This window comes from Onychostoma macrolepis, chromosome 18 (assembly GCF_012432095.1).
Source record: "Onychostoma macrolepis isolate SWU-2019 chromosome 18, ASM1243209v1, whole genome shotgun sequence".
Classification (NCBI taxonomy): Eukaryota; Metazoa; Chordata; class Actinopteri; order Cypriniformes; family Cyprinidae; genus Onychostoma; species Onychostoma macrolepis.
Window position 1 is genome coordinate 9,751,163 of NC_081172.1, and position 13,604 is coordinate 9,764,766.

At 36.7% G+C, this 13,604-nt stretch overlaps 1 protein-coding gene across 2 annotated transcripts in view; it reads left to right on the forward strand.

Moving 5' to 3' along the window:
* Window positions 1–13,604, forward strand: part of LOC131524737 (chitin synthase chs-1-like) — a 55,950-nt gene that overhangs the window by 19,208 nt on the left and 23,138 nt on the right. The window contains exons 10-19 of one of the 2 annotated variants that reach the window (XM_058752028.1): window positions 1,084–1,284; window positions 1,368–1,652; window positions 1,813–1,992; window positions 2,509–2,893; window positions 3,035–3,066; window positions 3,160–3,224; window positions 3,564–3,674; window positions 3,774–3,991; window positions 4,074–4,155; window positions 4,252–5,111. In XM_058752028.1, coding sequence (XP_058608011.1) covers window positions 1,084–1,284; window positions 1,368–1,652; window positions 1,813–1,992; window positions 2,509–2,893; window positions 3,035–3,066; window positions 3,160–3,224; window positions 3,564–3,674; window positions 3,774–3,991; window positions 4,074–4,155; window positions 4,252–4,302 — 1,610 coding nt within the window. In that variant the 3' untranslated portion in view covers window positions 4,303–5,111. Of the gene's footprint in view, window positions 1–1,083; window positions 1,285–1,367; window positions 1,653–1,812; window positions 1,993–2,508; window positions 2,894–3,034; window positions 3,067–3,159; window positions 3,225–3,563; window positions 3,675–3,773; window positions 3,992–4,073; window positions 4,156–4,251; window positions 5,112–13,604 lie in introns of those variants that run through there. The other variant, XM_058752027.1, reaches the window with a different exon arrangement.

Sequence of the window (13,604 nt, forward strand, 5' to 3'; positions counted from 1 at the left end):
GCATTTGTGAATTCACAATTATGCTTAATTATGATTTTTAAATGGGTTTAATATATCATGCAGCCTTGGAAAATAGTCAGCCCCCAACTCCTATGATCTGAGGTGGTCAGGTGGTGGTTAAAGTTACAAGTTGTAGCCAGCCTAGCTCTCAGAAAGTTCCCAGTTCACAAGTTTTTATGAATTCTACGAGGACGTGAACGCTTTTTACAAGTTGGTATCTTGTAATCACGGTAATTACAATATGGCGTGAATGCACCTTAAAAAGTCAAAGCTGAAGGACTTTGTTTGGCACAATGCTAAGCCGAGTGCCTGTAGTTTCCAGGTGAAAAACAAGTACACTTCCATAATGTACTTAAAGTGCTTTTTTTTTTTTGCGCACTAATTTTGTACTTAATATACTAAAAATGATCCTTTAGTACTTCTTAAAATAAACTTAAGATCATCTAAGTGTACTCAACTGTGCTATTTTGAGACACCATGAATATGAACTAAAATGCACTTTTAACATACTATCTTTGTGTTTAAAAAATGTATTTAGTTACTACTTGTAGTACACTTGAGTACTACATGAAATACACAGGTTTTTTTTGGCGGGGTTCCCCCAATAAAAGTCGCATTCTAGAGGCTAAATATGTCATTGGGGTCGCTTCAACCCTCTGACATGAAAAACATCCCATGGACTTGGCAACACTGAAGCGGAAGGGTGTGGCCTCAGAATTAAAGACGAATCAGGCAACATAATGCCAGCAGGGGTCACTCTTTATTCATTACATAAATAATAAACAGTGTCATAACTCCATGTATTTAAGCAAAATTAACTATGTTGATTGTTGCCAGTGACACAAAACTGTTGGGTGAAGCGGCCACAGCAGTGCTTTATCGTGAATAAAACAAGGCTGCTGACAACATTATGATGCAAAATTTAACAATTCGCTGCTAGATGTTCATTGTAGAATCTGATACCCACTCTTAGAAGAGAAGCAGACAAAAGAACTATTCTAAAAATGCACTAGAGACTACTTATGTATAGATTTTAAGGGGGATGAATTGACTAAGCTGATTATTTCTTCACTGTGCTTGAAGGGCCCATGGTGTGGTATCAGAAGTTTGAATATGCGGTAGGCCACTGGCTCCAGAAGACTGCAGAGCATGTGTTCGGCTGTGTACTGTGCAGCCCTGGATGTTTCAGTCTTTTCAGAGGAGCTGCACTCATGGATGACAACGTCATGAAGAGATACACAACCAAAGCCAGTGAAGCCAGTCACTACATCCAGTATGATCAAGGTCTGCTTGAAGCTAACCACTGACTAATTGTATCAGTTAAGCTAAGGCTGAAGTAATTCACCCTGTGTTTGGTGTAATGTCAGGTGAGGACCGCTGGTTGTGCACTCTGCTGCTGCAGCAGGGCTGGAGGGTGGAGTATAACGCAGCATCTGATGCCTACACCAACGCTCCACAGGATTTTAAAGAGTTCTACAACCAGCGCAGACGCTGGGGACCCTCTACCATGGCCAACACCATCGACCTCTTGGGCTCAGGAAGACTGACCTCTCAGAGGAACAGCTCTATCTCAAAACCTTACATCTTGTACCAGATTATCAGCATGGCAGCTTCCATCATGGGCCCTGCCACTATCTGTCTCATGATATCAAGTAAAGTTAGCAGTTTAGAAATACTTATTTAAATAAAAAAATCAATACTTTGTGCTTATCTGATTTATTATTCTGTTTCAGCAGTATGGCATAAGGAAGATATGTTTTTACAGTTACATTTTTCCAAAATATCTATTAAAGTGCTTTGTTTATCTTGCAGGAAGCTTTGTGTTCATCTTGAATATGGATAAAAATATAGCCCTAGCTTTGGCCATAGTGCCCCCTACTGTCTACCTCATCCTGTGCTTCAATCTGAAATCTGACACGCAGATTAAAATTGCAGCAATCATGAGTGTACTCTATGCATTTCTCATGGCAGGAACAATTCTCTCAATCATAGGTAACGTTTTTTCTTTTCTTTTTTTTTTTGTCTTGAAGTATCTTTTAGTTTGATCAGCAGTTTTCTTTGCAGTGTCGTTTTCTTTTCCAGTTGGCACAGTACGATTTTTTTGAAAAGAAATAAATACTTTTCTTTTGCAAGGATGCATTAAACAGATTTTTTTTTAAAAAGACAGTAAAGACTACATTATAAAAAAAAAATCATCACTGGAGTAAATTATATTTAAAAAAATTAAAAGACATAAGAAGACTTTTTTAAATTGTAATAAAAATCTCGAAATATTAAAATTTTTACTATATTTTTGAACAAATAAATGCAGCCTTGCTGCATAAGAGAACCAAAAATATATTTTCAAAAAATCTTACTAAAACTTATGAACGGTAGTGTGCATTAGAAAATCTTGTTTACTTTAGTGTATACTTTAGTCCATCAATATTTTTAGACCGCACATTTTTTTCTAAACGATAGCAATACAATCTAACCTAATACTTGCTCTTCTCTTGTCAACTCTCATAGGTGATTTAGTGAAGCAAAATACTTTTCTGACCCCCAGTGGTCTGTTCCTCATCGGCATGGTGGTTTTGTACATCATCACGGCAGCTTTACACCCTCAGGAGTTCTCACTGGTCATCTATGGATTGTTATACTTCCTCTGCATTCCCAGTGGGTATCTACTCCTAGTTATTTACTCCATAGTCAACATGAACAATGTCACGTGGGGCACTCGTGAAACCGGCAGCCAGACTAAAACTACTGCAGTCGACACCATCAAGAAGAAGGTCATGAACGCCACATGCTGCAAATGTCCATGCTTGGAATCTGAAGATCTGAGTGAGAAGACATTACCAGCAGAAGAAATAACAAAAACTGAAAACCGACAAATTCCCTCGGAAACACAAAGGTAAAAACATGTCCACACAATAGGACAATTTAACGCTGACAGTTAAGTCCATCTGTGTAGCATTTTATTTTATAACTATTTTTACATGTAGGCTTGTTTTAATACTACAACTAAAAATAATACTGTATTCCTACAATGTAGGGATCATGAGTTCCAGCTTATTCCTCATCAAAGTAAGTGTAACTTCCATAAATAATATCATAATATTCTAGGTAGACTTATTGAATTTGACTACCATTAAAACTCATATATGTTTAATCCAAAAGCTTGGATTGAGCATTTGCAGATGAAATCTTACGAATTTCCTTTGGATGAATCTGCATTGCCTTTGGTAAGTTTAACTAACAAAATATTTGAAATTAATATATATATATATATATATATATATTTTTTTAAATAATTTTATTTAAATATTATTTATTTATTATTTAGTTGTTTTTTTTATTGTATTATTCAAAAGCAGCCAAGTATTTTTGTGTCATAATACATGTGTTTTTTTTTTTTTCACAGTAATTTTTGGTCATTCTAACTTGAAACTTTTGTAGCTGCAGATATGTCAACTGTATACTTTAAATGTTTTTGACCATGTCATGCGTTTTATGAGTTGCTGATTGGATATTAGTTATTAAATATTATGTTTTTTATTCCTCATTTTTTTCACATGTTGCAGGATGAAATCGATTTCTGGAGAGAACTGCAGAAGAAATATCTGGAACCTCTTAAAGAGAATAAAGAACAACAGGAAAAAATTGCTGATGATCTGAGAGAACTTCGAAATAAGGTACGCAAAAGAAATAAAGTATGTGGTCTTGTCTAAAGTATTTGCTCTGGAACAGTAGAGATTTGTTTTCATGCTGTTTTGCTTTCCTTTTCCATACAGGTTACATTTGCCTTTTTCTTCTGCAATGCACTTTGGCTGGTGGCAACTTTCTTCCTTCAGGCGATTGGTGACTCAGTCTCCTTAAAGATCCCAAAAATCTATCCCAATGGGACTTATGACCCAACAGAAGTGTTTTCCCTAGATCCAATCGCACTGATGTTTCTACTGAGCTTCACAGTACTGCTGTTAATGCAGTTTGTTGGAATGCTTTACCACAGGTAACTAAACATGCACACACGAATTAAATCACGATTACTGATAGAGAGACGTTTTTTAATGGATTATGTTCTTTTGTTTCAGAATCTACACATTAATCCATTTTGTGGCATATGCTGACACAGAAATGAAATCTTATAGAAAGCAGTCACATCTGTCACATCAGGTGAGCCAATGGATCACACACAAAATGATGACATTTTAAATGCTCGTAGTTGTTTTTTTGTTTTTTTTAATGAACCATGTTGATCATGTTGCACAGATCCTGGACTCCAACCACCAGCCTGAGACGTATGGGCCAGACACAGCTTAATGTTTTAAGAACCCATCTGCTAGGGCTATAACTTCAGTATAATGTTTTGCATTTAATAATTTATGTTTATAGTCCAGTGGATAAAAGATAAAAGCAAATAGAATGTTCTGAATATTTATTTAGTGTTTAAACATGAATGCTCTGTTGTAGAGTAAAACATTGGGCCTGAAAATTAATGAATTAATTACATGATATGCAAATTAATAATTAAACCAATCATAATCAATTATGTAGTACTGAATATTACCGGGGTAAAGTTGGTTTTATATTCGCACATTCAGACTTCCGCGTTCAATAATTTAGCTAATCTGCATTTAAAAAGGCTAATTTAGGTCAATTACCGACTGTTATGAGCACAAACTACAACACATTTTTCTGTAGAACTCGACGTTTTAAAGAAGCTGATAAACACGCTCACCTCTATGGAGTGTCGTGACGTTATCGCTTATCTGAGGGACCATCTACAAATAACATGTTTCGATTACTACAGCCTCCAACGATTTACTGTCCATGGTACTAAACTAAACTAAAATAGTTGAAACAAACAGTTTAAAAACAATAATAAATGTAAATGTATTTTGTAATTTTCTAATGATAATTTTTCAGTTATTAATTCTAACTGTAGTGGTGTGTCAGGAGTGTTTATCATCTTGATCTTGTATGTTACAATGATATATTTATTCATTTGCTTTGTCAGACACATAAGTGTTGTAACACGACAGTGTACTCAAGTCAAAACACCCCATAAGGTGGCAAGTGTTTTCCAGCAGAGGCAATCTTCACTACTATTGCATTCATACAGCTATTTTTTTTTTCCAGAAAAGTGTTTATTAAAAGTAAATATTTACATCAAATCAATAGTTTTGTTCTCAATTGATTATAAAACATATTCAGCTGTAGATGCACAAATACACTAATGAAAATACATTTATTGCAAAGTTCTTCAACAGGGAGTATTGTATATACAGTGAGGAAAATAAGTATTTGAACACCCTGCTATTTTGCAAGTTCTCCCACTTAGAAATCATGGAGGGGTCTGAAATTGTCATCGTAGGTGCATGTCCACTGTGAGAGACATAATCTAAAAAAAAAAATCCAGAAATCACAATGTATGATTTTTTAACTATTTATTTGTATGATACAGCTGCAAATAAGTATTTGAACACCTGAGAAAATCAATGTTAATATTTGGTACAGTAGCCTTTGTTTGCAATTACAGAGGTCAAACGTTTCCTGTAGTTTTTCACCAGGTTTGCACACACTGCAGGAGGGATTTTGGCCCACCTCCACACAGATCTTCTCTAGATCAGTCAGGTTTCTGGCCTGTCGCTGAGAAACACGGAGTTTGAGCTCCTCCAAAGATTCTCTATTGGGTTTAGGTCTGGAGACTGGCTAGGCCACGCCAGAACCTTGATATGCTTCTTACAGAGCCACTCCTTGGTTATCCTGGCTGTGTGCTTGGTCATTGTCATGTTGGAAGACCCAGCCTCGACCCATCTTCAATGCTCTAACTGAGGGAAGGAGGTTGTTCCCCAAAATCTCGCAATACATGGCCCCGGTCATCCTCTCCTTAATACAGTGCAGTCGCCCGTCCCATGTGCAGAAAAACACCCCAAAGCATGATGCTACCACCCCATGCTTCACAGTAGGGATGGTGTTCTTGGGATGGTACTCATCATTCTTCTTCCTCCAAACACGTTTAGTGGAATTATGACCAAAAGTTCTATTTTGGTCTCATCTGACCACATGACTTTCTCCCATGACTCCTCTGGATCATCCAAATGGTCATTGGCAAACTTAAGTCGGGCTGGACATGTGCTGGTTTAAGCAGGGGAACCTTCCGTGCCATGCATGATTTCAAACCATGACGTCTTAGTGTATTACCAACAGTAACCTTGGAAACGGTGGTCCCAGCTCTTTTCAGGTCATTGACCAGCTCCTCCCGTGTAGTTCTGGGCTGATTTCTCACCTTTCTTAGGATCATTGAGACCCCACGAGGTGAGATCTTGCATGGAGCCCCAGTCCGAGGGAGATTGACAGTCATGTTTAGCTTCTTCCATTTTCTAATGATTGCTCCAACAGTGGACCTTTTTCACCAAGCTGCTTGGCAATTTCCCGTAGCCCTTTCCAGCCTTGTGGAGGTGTACAATTTTGTCTCTAGTGTCTTTGGACAGCTCTTTGGTCTTGGACATGTTAGTAGTTGGATTCTTATTGATTGTATGGGGTGGACAAGTGTCTTTATGCAGCTAACGACCTCAAACAGGTGCATCTAATTTAGGATAATAAATGGAGTGGAGGTGGACATTTTAAAGGCAGACTAACAGGTCTTTGAGGGTCAGAATTCTAGCTGATAGACAGGTGTTCAAATACTTATTTGCAGCTGTATCATACAAATAAATAGTTAAAAAATCATACATTGTGATTTCTGGATTTTTTTTTTAGATTATGTCTCTCACAGTGGACATGCACCTACGATGATAATTTCAGACCCCTCCATGATTTCTAAGTGAGAGAACTTGCAAAACAGCAGGGTGTTCAAATACTTATTTTCCTCACTGTATCAAAACTACACACACACACAAATAAAACTAAAATTCCCTCAAGGTTTAAGCACTCTAAGTCAGCTTTTCCAAACATAGTGATAACACATACCTGTACTTTCTCATAGTCAGAGACATAACATTATTTTTTCTGGAAAATGATGGCGCTGGAGACTAAATGGTTCCTGATGGTTTCTCACCTAATTCTTCACATTAATTCTTCATTCTTTTGCAGTTAACGTGTCTTTTCTTCTCCACCTGTTTTTTCTGTCCGTGCTGACCCAATGAGCATTTCGCTGCCCAATGGTCATACCTGAACTTTGCTAATTCTATTATTTAAAGTAAGGATGTTTTTGCTTTCATTTGAGGGCGCTTTTCATTACATGAGAAAATGGACACGTGGCATGAGAGCACGAGAACCGTGTCAGTTGCGTAAATCTCATGCTGAAAGCATGAAAGTTGGCAGCCCTGCTTTAATTCCCTAAACTAAAATGAATACAAATAAAAACAAAAGCACAAAACTGCATTAGCCTATATTACCCCATTACAACAGTCACTTTACAGGTACTGTAAACAGGTATCATAAAAATACACTTACTTGCAGGTTTGAAATTCTACATATGGCAAATTTGTTGTTCAACAACAAATATTTTAGCAAAATGTATATTTTAGTCAGAATTATTGTGCTCCTATTTTATTGCGCTCCATCTGTTTGTTCACTGAAGTTTATGATGTTCAGGGGAGACTCATATGCAGAAGGCTTATCTATTTCTGACAGCAATACAGAAATATTTCCATGGCTTTCTAACATTTACAGTTGGAGAATATACCCGTCAAATGCCAGCACAACACTATCTGTCAGCACATACAGTGCCCACCACTAATATTGGCACCCTTGGTAAATATGAGCAAAGGCCCTGGGAAAATAAATCTGCATCGTTTATCTTTTTGATCTTTCATTAAAAAAAAAAAAAAATCACAAAATGCGAACATATCATTGAAGTAAAACAATTGAAAGTGGGGGGAAACTCACATTATGAAATAAGTGTTTTTCTCCAATGCATGTTTGCCACAATTATTGGCACCCCTAGAAATTCTTATAAGTAAAATTGATCTGAATTATATTCCCATTCATATTTACATTTTTTAGCACACCAGGGTGACAAGGAGCATGAAATTGTCCAGCCATGACTTCCTGTTCCACAGGATTATAAATGTGAGTGAACACAAAAGCCAAATTCCCTTAATCATCCTGTACAAGGAGTAAAACTGAAGAATATAGTTATGATGTGCAGAACAAGAGTGTTGAGCTTCACAAAATAGAAAGTGGCTGTAAGAAAATAGCTAAAGCATTTAAAATCCCCATTTCCACCTTCAGGGCAATATGACAATATTAGTGAAGGGCACTGTACAGTATATCTGTCAGGGCATCTGACCGGGCAAGCCAATTTAAACTATAGCCTATGTGTTAACTATCTTAAAGCTATTTCAAAACCCATAATATAAAGCTTGTCTCATGTTTAGGACCAATTGTATTATGCAGTTTCCCCGCAGCAGCTATTTTTCAAATGCATTTGTATCAGACTACTGTATATTGATATAAACAGTCCGTTACAAAAATTAACCATGGTTTTTGGTGTATTGATTACAATTTGTATAACCACACTTTTGCTACAAATACCATGGTTAAACTATGGTTAGTGTAGCAAAACCATGGTTAATTTGTGGTCACCATGGTTTAACTACATTGACCGTGGTTTTTTTTTTTTGTTTGTTTGTTTGTTTTAGTAAAACCATGGTTAATTTTCATAAGGGTATTGCTTCATTATATATCATTTATATATATTAAAAAAAAGATATATCATACCAACTCAATATACAGCCCAACCCTACCGGACAGTCGAAAACAATAATATAAAATGTCCTTAGAAAAACCCTTTATGGGCATGGGCCCTAACAAAAAAAGTTCCCTGGGCCCATCCCAAACTGTAATTAGTTCTCTAGAATGCCATTGTATGCCATAACATTAAGATTCGTCACTGTAAATGACAGGAATAGTTCACCCACGCTAAAAAAAGGCCTTAATTTGACTATACTCTCATTCCGGCGTAATAATCAAGGAACTTTGCTGCCGTACCATGGGTGCAGCAGGTGCAATGATATTACGTAACGCTGCTTGCACAGGGAGTGTGCCTTGCAACCATGGAGACATTTGTGAGAGACGTTGCGTAATATCATTGCGCCTGCTGCACCCATGGTGCGGCAGCAAAGTTCCTTAAAGGTGCCATAGAATGCATTGATACAATATTTTAAATTGTTCTCCGATATCTACATAGGTGTGTGGCTTAGGTAAGGGCAAAAATTCTCCAGAAACAGTGTTACATGCCCATTTACAACCCTAGGATTTCTCCCTAGAATGAAACGATCTGTTATTTGCTTATTTGGAAGGGTCATGAATAATAATGTTGAACTCTGCTCTGATTGGCTGTTTCACAGTGCGGCTCATTTCAGTAGCTTACAGGAAGGAAACACAAGGAAAATATATATTTCAATACTTTCTCGCACAGTTATATCGTTGGGTAATTATACTGTAAATAAAATGCGGACATCAAGGAGCCGCTATTACAGTTTTTCTCGATTGCTAAAACACAATTCATGAAACAATTCACCATTTTCTCACAACTATAAACACAATCTCAAAATTACACACCAACTTGTGCAAACTTCAAACTTCTAGGTCAAAATCAAATTTAGTCAAAAAAATATTCTCTTTTGTCAGACTCAAACTTTGGCCTCAGATGATACACAAACCTGTCAAATAGAGAACACTAGTGAGATCAATTCAAAACACTGTTACAAAAACCTCCTTTTGGGAAATAGGAATCCTTTTGCTAGTCAATGTCTGTTACAGTATACAGCATAAATAAAGGGTTGCAGATACAGTAAAATTCAGCAATAAACTTTAAGAAAAGTTTACTTTCATTACACGACTGTAAAGATATCTTACAGTAGATGAAAAGCACTAGAAGAAAAAAGTTCAAAGACCAAACAACTGAATATACAGTAAACACACACTGGACTATACTGTCAGTTACTGTGAACGAATAAATAAATAAATAAATTCATTCATTCATTCATTCAGCATCCTCAGCCAAGTTGCATTACAGTATTGGTAGTATCCTTATTTGTTATAGCAGTTTCTTAGTCTTCTGAAAAAAGACTTCGCTGCCTACCCTGGACAGTCGTCTCTCAGTTTTTGCAAAAATAGAGTAGATGTAAGGACTACTTGGCTACATATCATTTCAACAGTAATGAGTTTGAGGGTGTACAACATGTGCTACATTATTTACTGTACATAGAATAATGAAAGTTCTCTCATCTGAAGTACTGCTGCTATGTACTGTAATTATATTGTATCTGTCAGTAGTATTGAAACCTTGTAGATGAGCCTGTAGGCCATCTTCCCTCACGGTCAGTCCATGCAGAAGAACGTGGTCAACTATAGTGCTTTGTATTTCATCAGGAACAAACAACCTTTGACCTCATCCCCTTAATTTTTTCTTTTCTCCTCCTATTCCTCTTTGTCTCCCACTAGCAGTATTCATTTTCCAAAACACATAATCACTTGTGCTCCTGTGCATATCATCCTGAGATTCTGACCTGTGTGTCATCAATTTTGCTACTGAATGTTCACACATGGATAAACATGTGCTGTTTGTGTTCATTTTTTGATGATTGAGTTAATTATATTGTGTGTTTGAGTTTTCTAAATGAGAACATGTTTAAACCTGTGCAAAATGATGGCGTTTTTGTGTAGAATTTTGCAGAGAACACTGAGCAAATTGGAATGTGTGTACAAACAGGTGAAATGTGTTAAAAGTTTTGAGAAACATGTCTTTGTTTTGAGAACTGTATGAATAGTTTGGAAAAATGGGCCAAATGAATCAGTTATAGTGTGTTAGCAATCAAGAAAAACTGTAATATACTGGGCATTGAAACTGCTTTCAAGTATGAACGCATGAACTCTGTTTATACTATGGAGCGGCAGTACTTAATGTAACAGGCTACCGATAGCAAGGAGCTAACCATGTTTAGTGACTCGCTTTATTTTATTAGAATGCGTTATTTGCTTTCCGTGCCTTTTTGAATACAGACACCAACCCATTCCTGCACTTCACATCCCCTGCACAGCCCGGAACATAACATTTATTTCCATGATCTGCCATTTTCGCTGTTGTCCTCGCTTGTTTCTTCACAATACCTGCAGAACTTCTGATGGTTCGGCTGGTGGCTGGCCTAGAACATGGGCGGGTATATGCAAATGTTGGGGGCATAACTATTAGTTACGTCACAGTCGGTGTTATGTTCTGATTCACCTATTTTTCAGTGGTCTTTTTTATTCACAAGATTTACATAAGGAGGAAACAATGGTGTTTGAGGCTCACGGTATTCCATTTCCATGTACAGAACTGTTATTATTCAACTATGCCAAGGTAAATACAGTTTTCCATTCTATGGTACCTTTAATTATTACGCCGGAATGAGAGTATAGTTCCTAGCCATATCGGGCCTAGAAAATCACTACTTTTCATTTTCCGTCAGTCTTAATACACGATGTAACTACAGAAGAGTCAAGTTTTAAATAGGTAAAATATCAAAACTCTTTGGTCATTTTTGAGCGAGATGCTAATGATCTAATCAGATTCAATGATCTATGCTAAACTGCAGCTAAAAGTGCTACCGCCAGACCCGGAGATCGGCTGAATGGATTCGAAAACAGTAAAACTCAACTGTTTAGCTCTTGGGGAGTTGGAAAATGAGCCTATTTTCAAAAATAGTGGAGTGTTCCTGTGATAACGACCCGAGCAGCCACAAGGAGGTCCACAAACACCAAAGTGAAGTTGGCATCCAAAAAGATGTTTATTTAGAGCAGACGTGCAAAAACGTGAAAATAAATAGTTTAAGAGCTTAAAACACAGATTGATATAAAAACAGTCTAAACTGCTAAGTACTAAGAACAGTACTAACTCCCCTACAATTCACTGAGGCTAGAGTTTTAGATGCTTCTCTCAGCGCAATCTCATTCACAAGCTCTTTATTGGTTCACCCATACTAGTAATGACGGCCATCTTAAATACACCCTTTTCCCGCTCTCCCAATTTGGAACATACCATTTCTATAAAATAAACTCTTGACTTACTTTATGATTCATACATGAGATTTAGAAACAAGAGTCTAATTAAATAAATACAAATAATAATACAAATTAAAGAAACTGATAAATTTGCACAAACATTTGCTATGCACACACTAAAATGAGCGCTTTCACTTTGTCACACCCACTCCATCACAGTTCCTTTAAAAGTTTCTCTAGTATGTAAATGATTTTGACTGCTCCACTCAGCATTTACTGTATGAGTTTAGAAGCCACTTATTCCATTGCTTGAATTTATCAACATAATTAAAGGGGTCCTATTATGCTGTTTTACAAAGTGTTGATTCTGTTTTCGGGGTGTACTAGAACATGCTCTCATGCTTGGTGGTTCGAAAATCGCATTATTTTCCACATAATTTACATTATTACAATACCTTTCTCCCCAGCCTGGCACAAACGGCTCGATTAGTTCCGGTTTTGATGAAGGCCCACCTTCCGAAAAACAAAATGTGTTGTGATTGGTTAGCTGTCCCAGTGCGTTGTGATTGGCGAACAGCTTAGACGGCGTTTCAGTTCTGCCCCGCCCCTTGCCAAAGCAGCAAGTTTGTCAATATTGCCATATCAATCCAGACCTCGAGAATATTGAACAAGAGCATCGTGCAGAACCTTTGCAAGCACGGATATTGCAAGACATATTAAAGTAGTAATGTTATTGTTGTTGTTTTTTTGTGGGGGCTAAATCACGTTTTAGATAGGATGTCAACAACAGCTTAAAAATAACTGCATTGACTATGTACAGATAAGTGCAATGGTAATATGTATTATGTTTTATTGTTCTTTAATTCTAACATTATAACATGAATTGCAGTGAAACTTTTATACAGTTGAATTTATTTATACCATAGTCCCACAGACTTACACTATTTGTGGCCGTATATATATATATATATATATATATATATATATATATATATATATATATATTAGGGGTGTCAATGGTGTAACGCATGCGATTAATCAAAAATTTTAACGCGTTAATATTTTTTTAACGCAGATTAATCGTTTGATAAGGTTTGACCCCAACTTCTTCCCGTCATTGCAGCGCGGAAAGTTATCCATCATTGTGTGATGAGGGGACAGCAAACCAGTGTTACCAGGGCAGCAGCACAAGTGGGCCATTTTGAAAATACAGTCGTGGGAAAAATTACAGAGCCGTGGGTTGCGTTTTTTTGGGCTACTTTTTTAATGTACCGCGGCCGCCCAAAGTGTATATAGACAAATAAAAATGAAAATAGATCCTTTTACTAATGTGTATTATACTTGGAATGTATACCTGGCAACTTAAAAATGGAGAGGCATCAATTGGAGTAACATCAAACAGCGTGAGTTTCAGCAGAGCATACATGTTAAGGCTTTTACACAGCAGAAATAAACATGACAACAGCCACTATAGATTATATAAGATAATAAACACACGATTACAATAGATATGGTCTGTATGTGATTTTCTTGAGATGAATATGTAATCTGAAATGCTAATTTTTGCAGCGATATAAAAGGCTATAAATAGCATATTTTAACAAGAGTAAACAACCAAATTCCACACG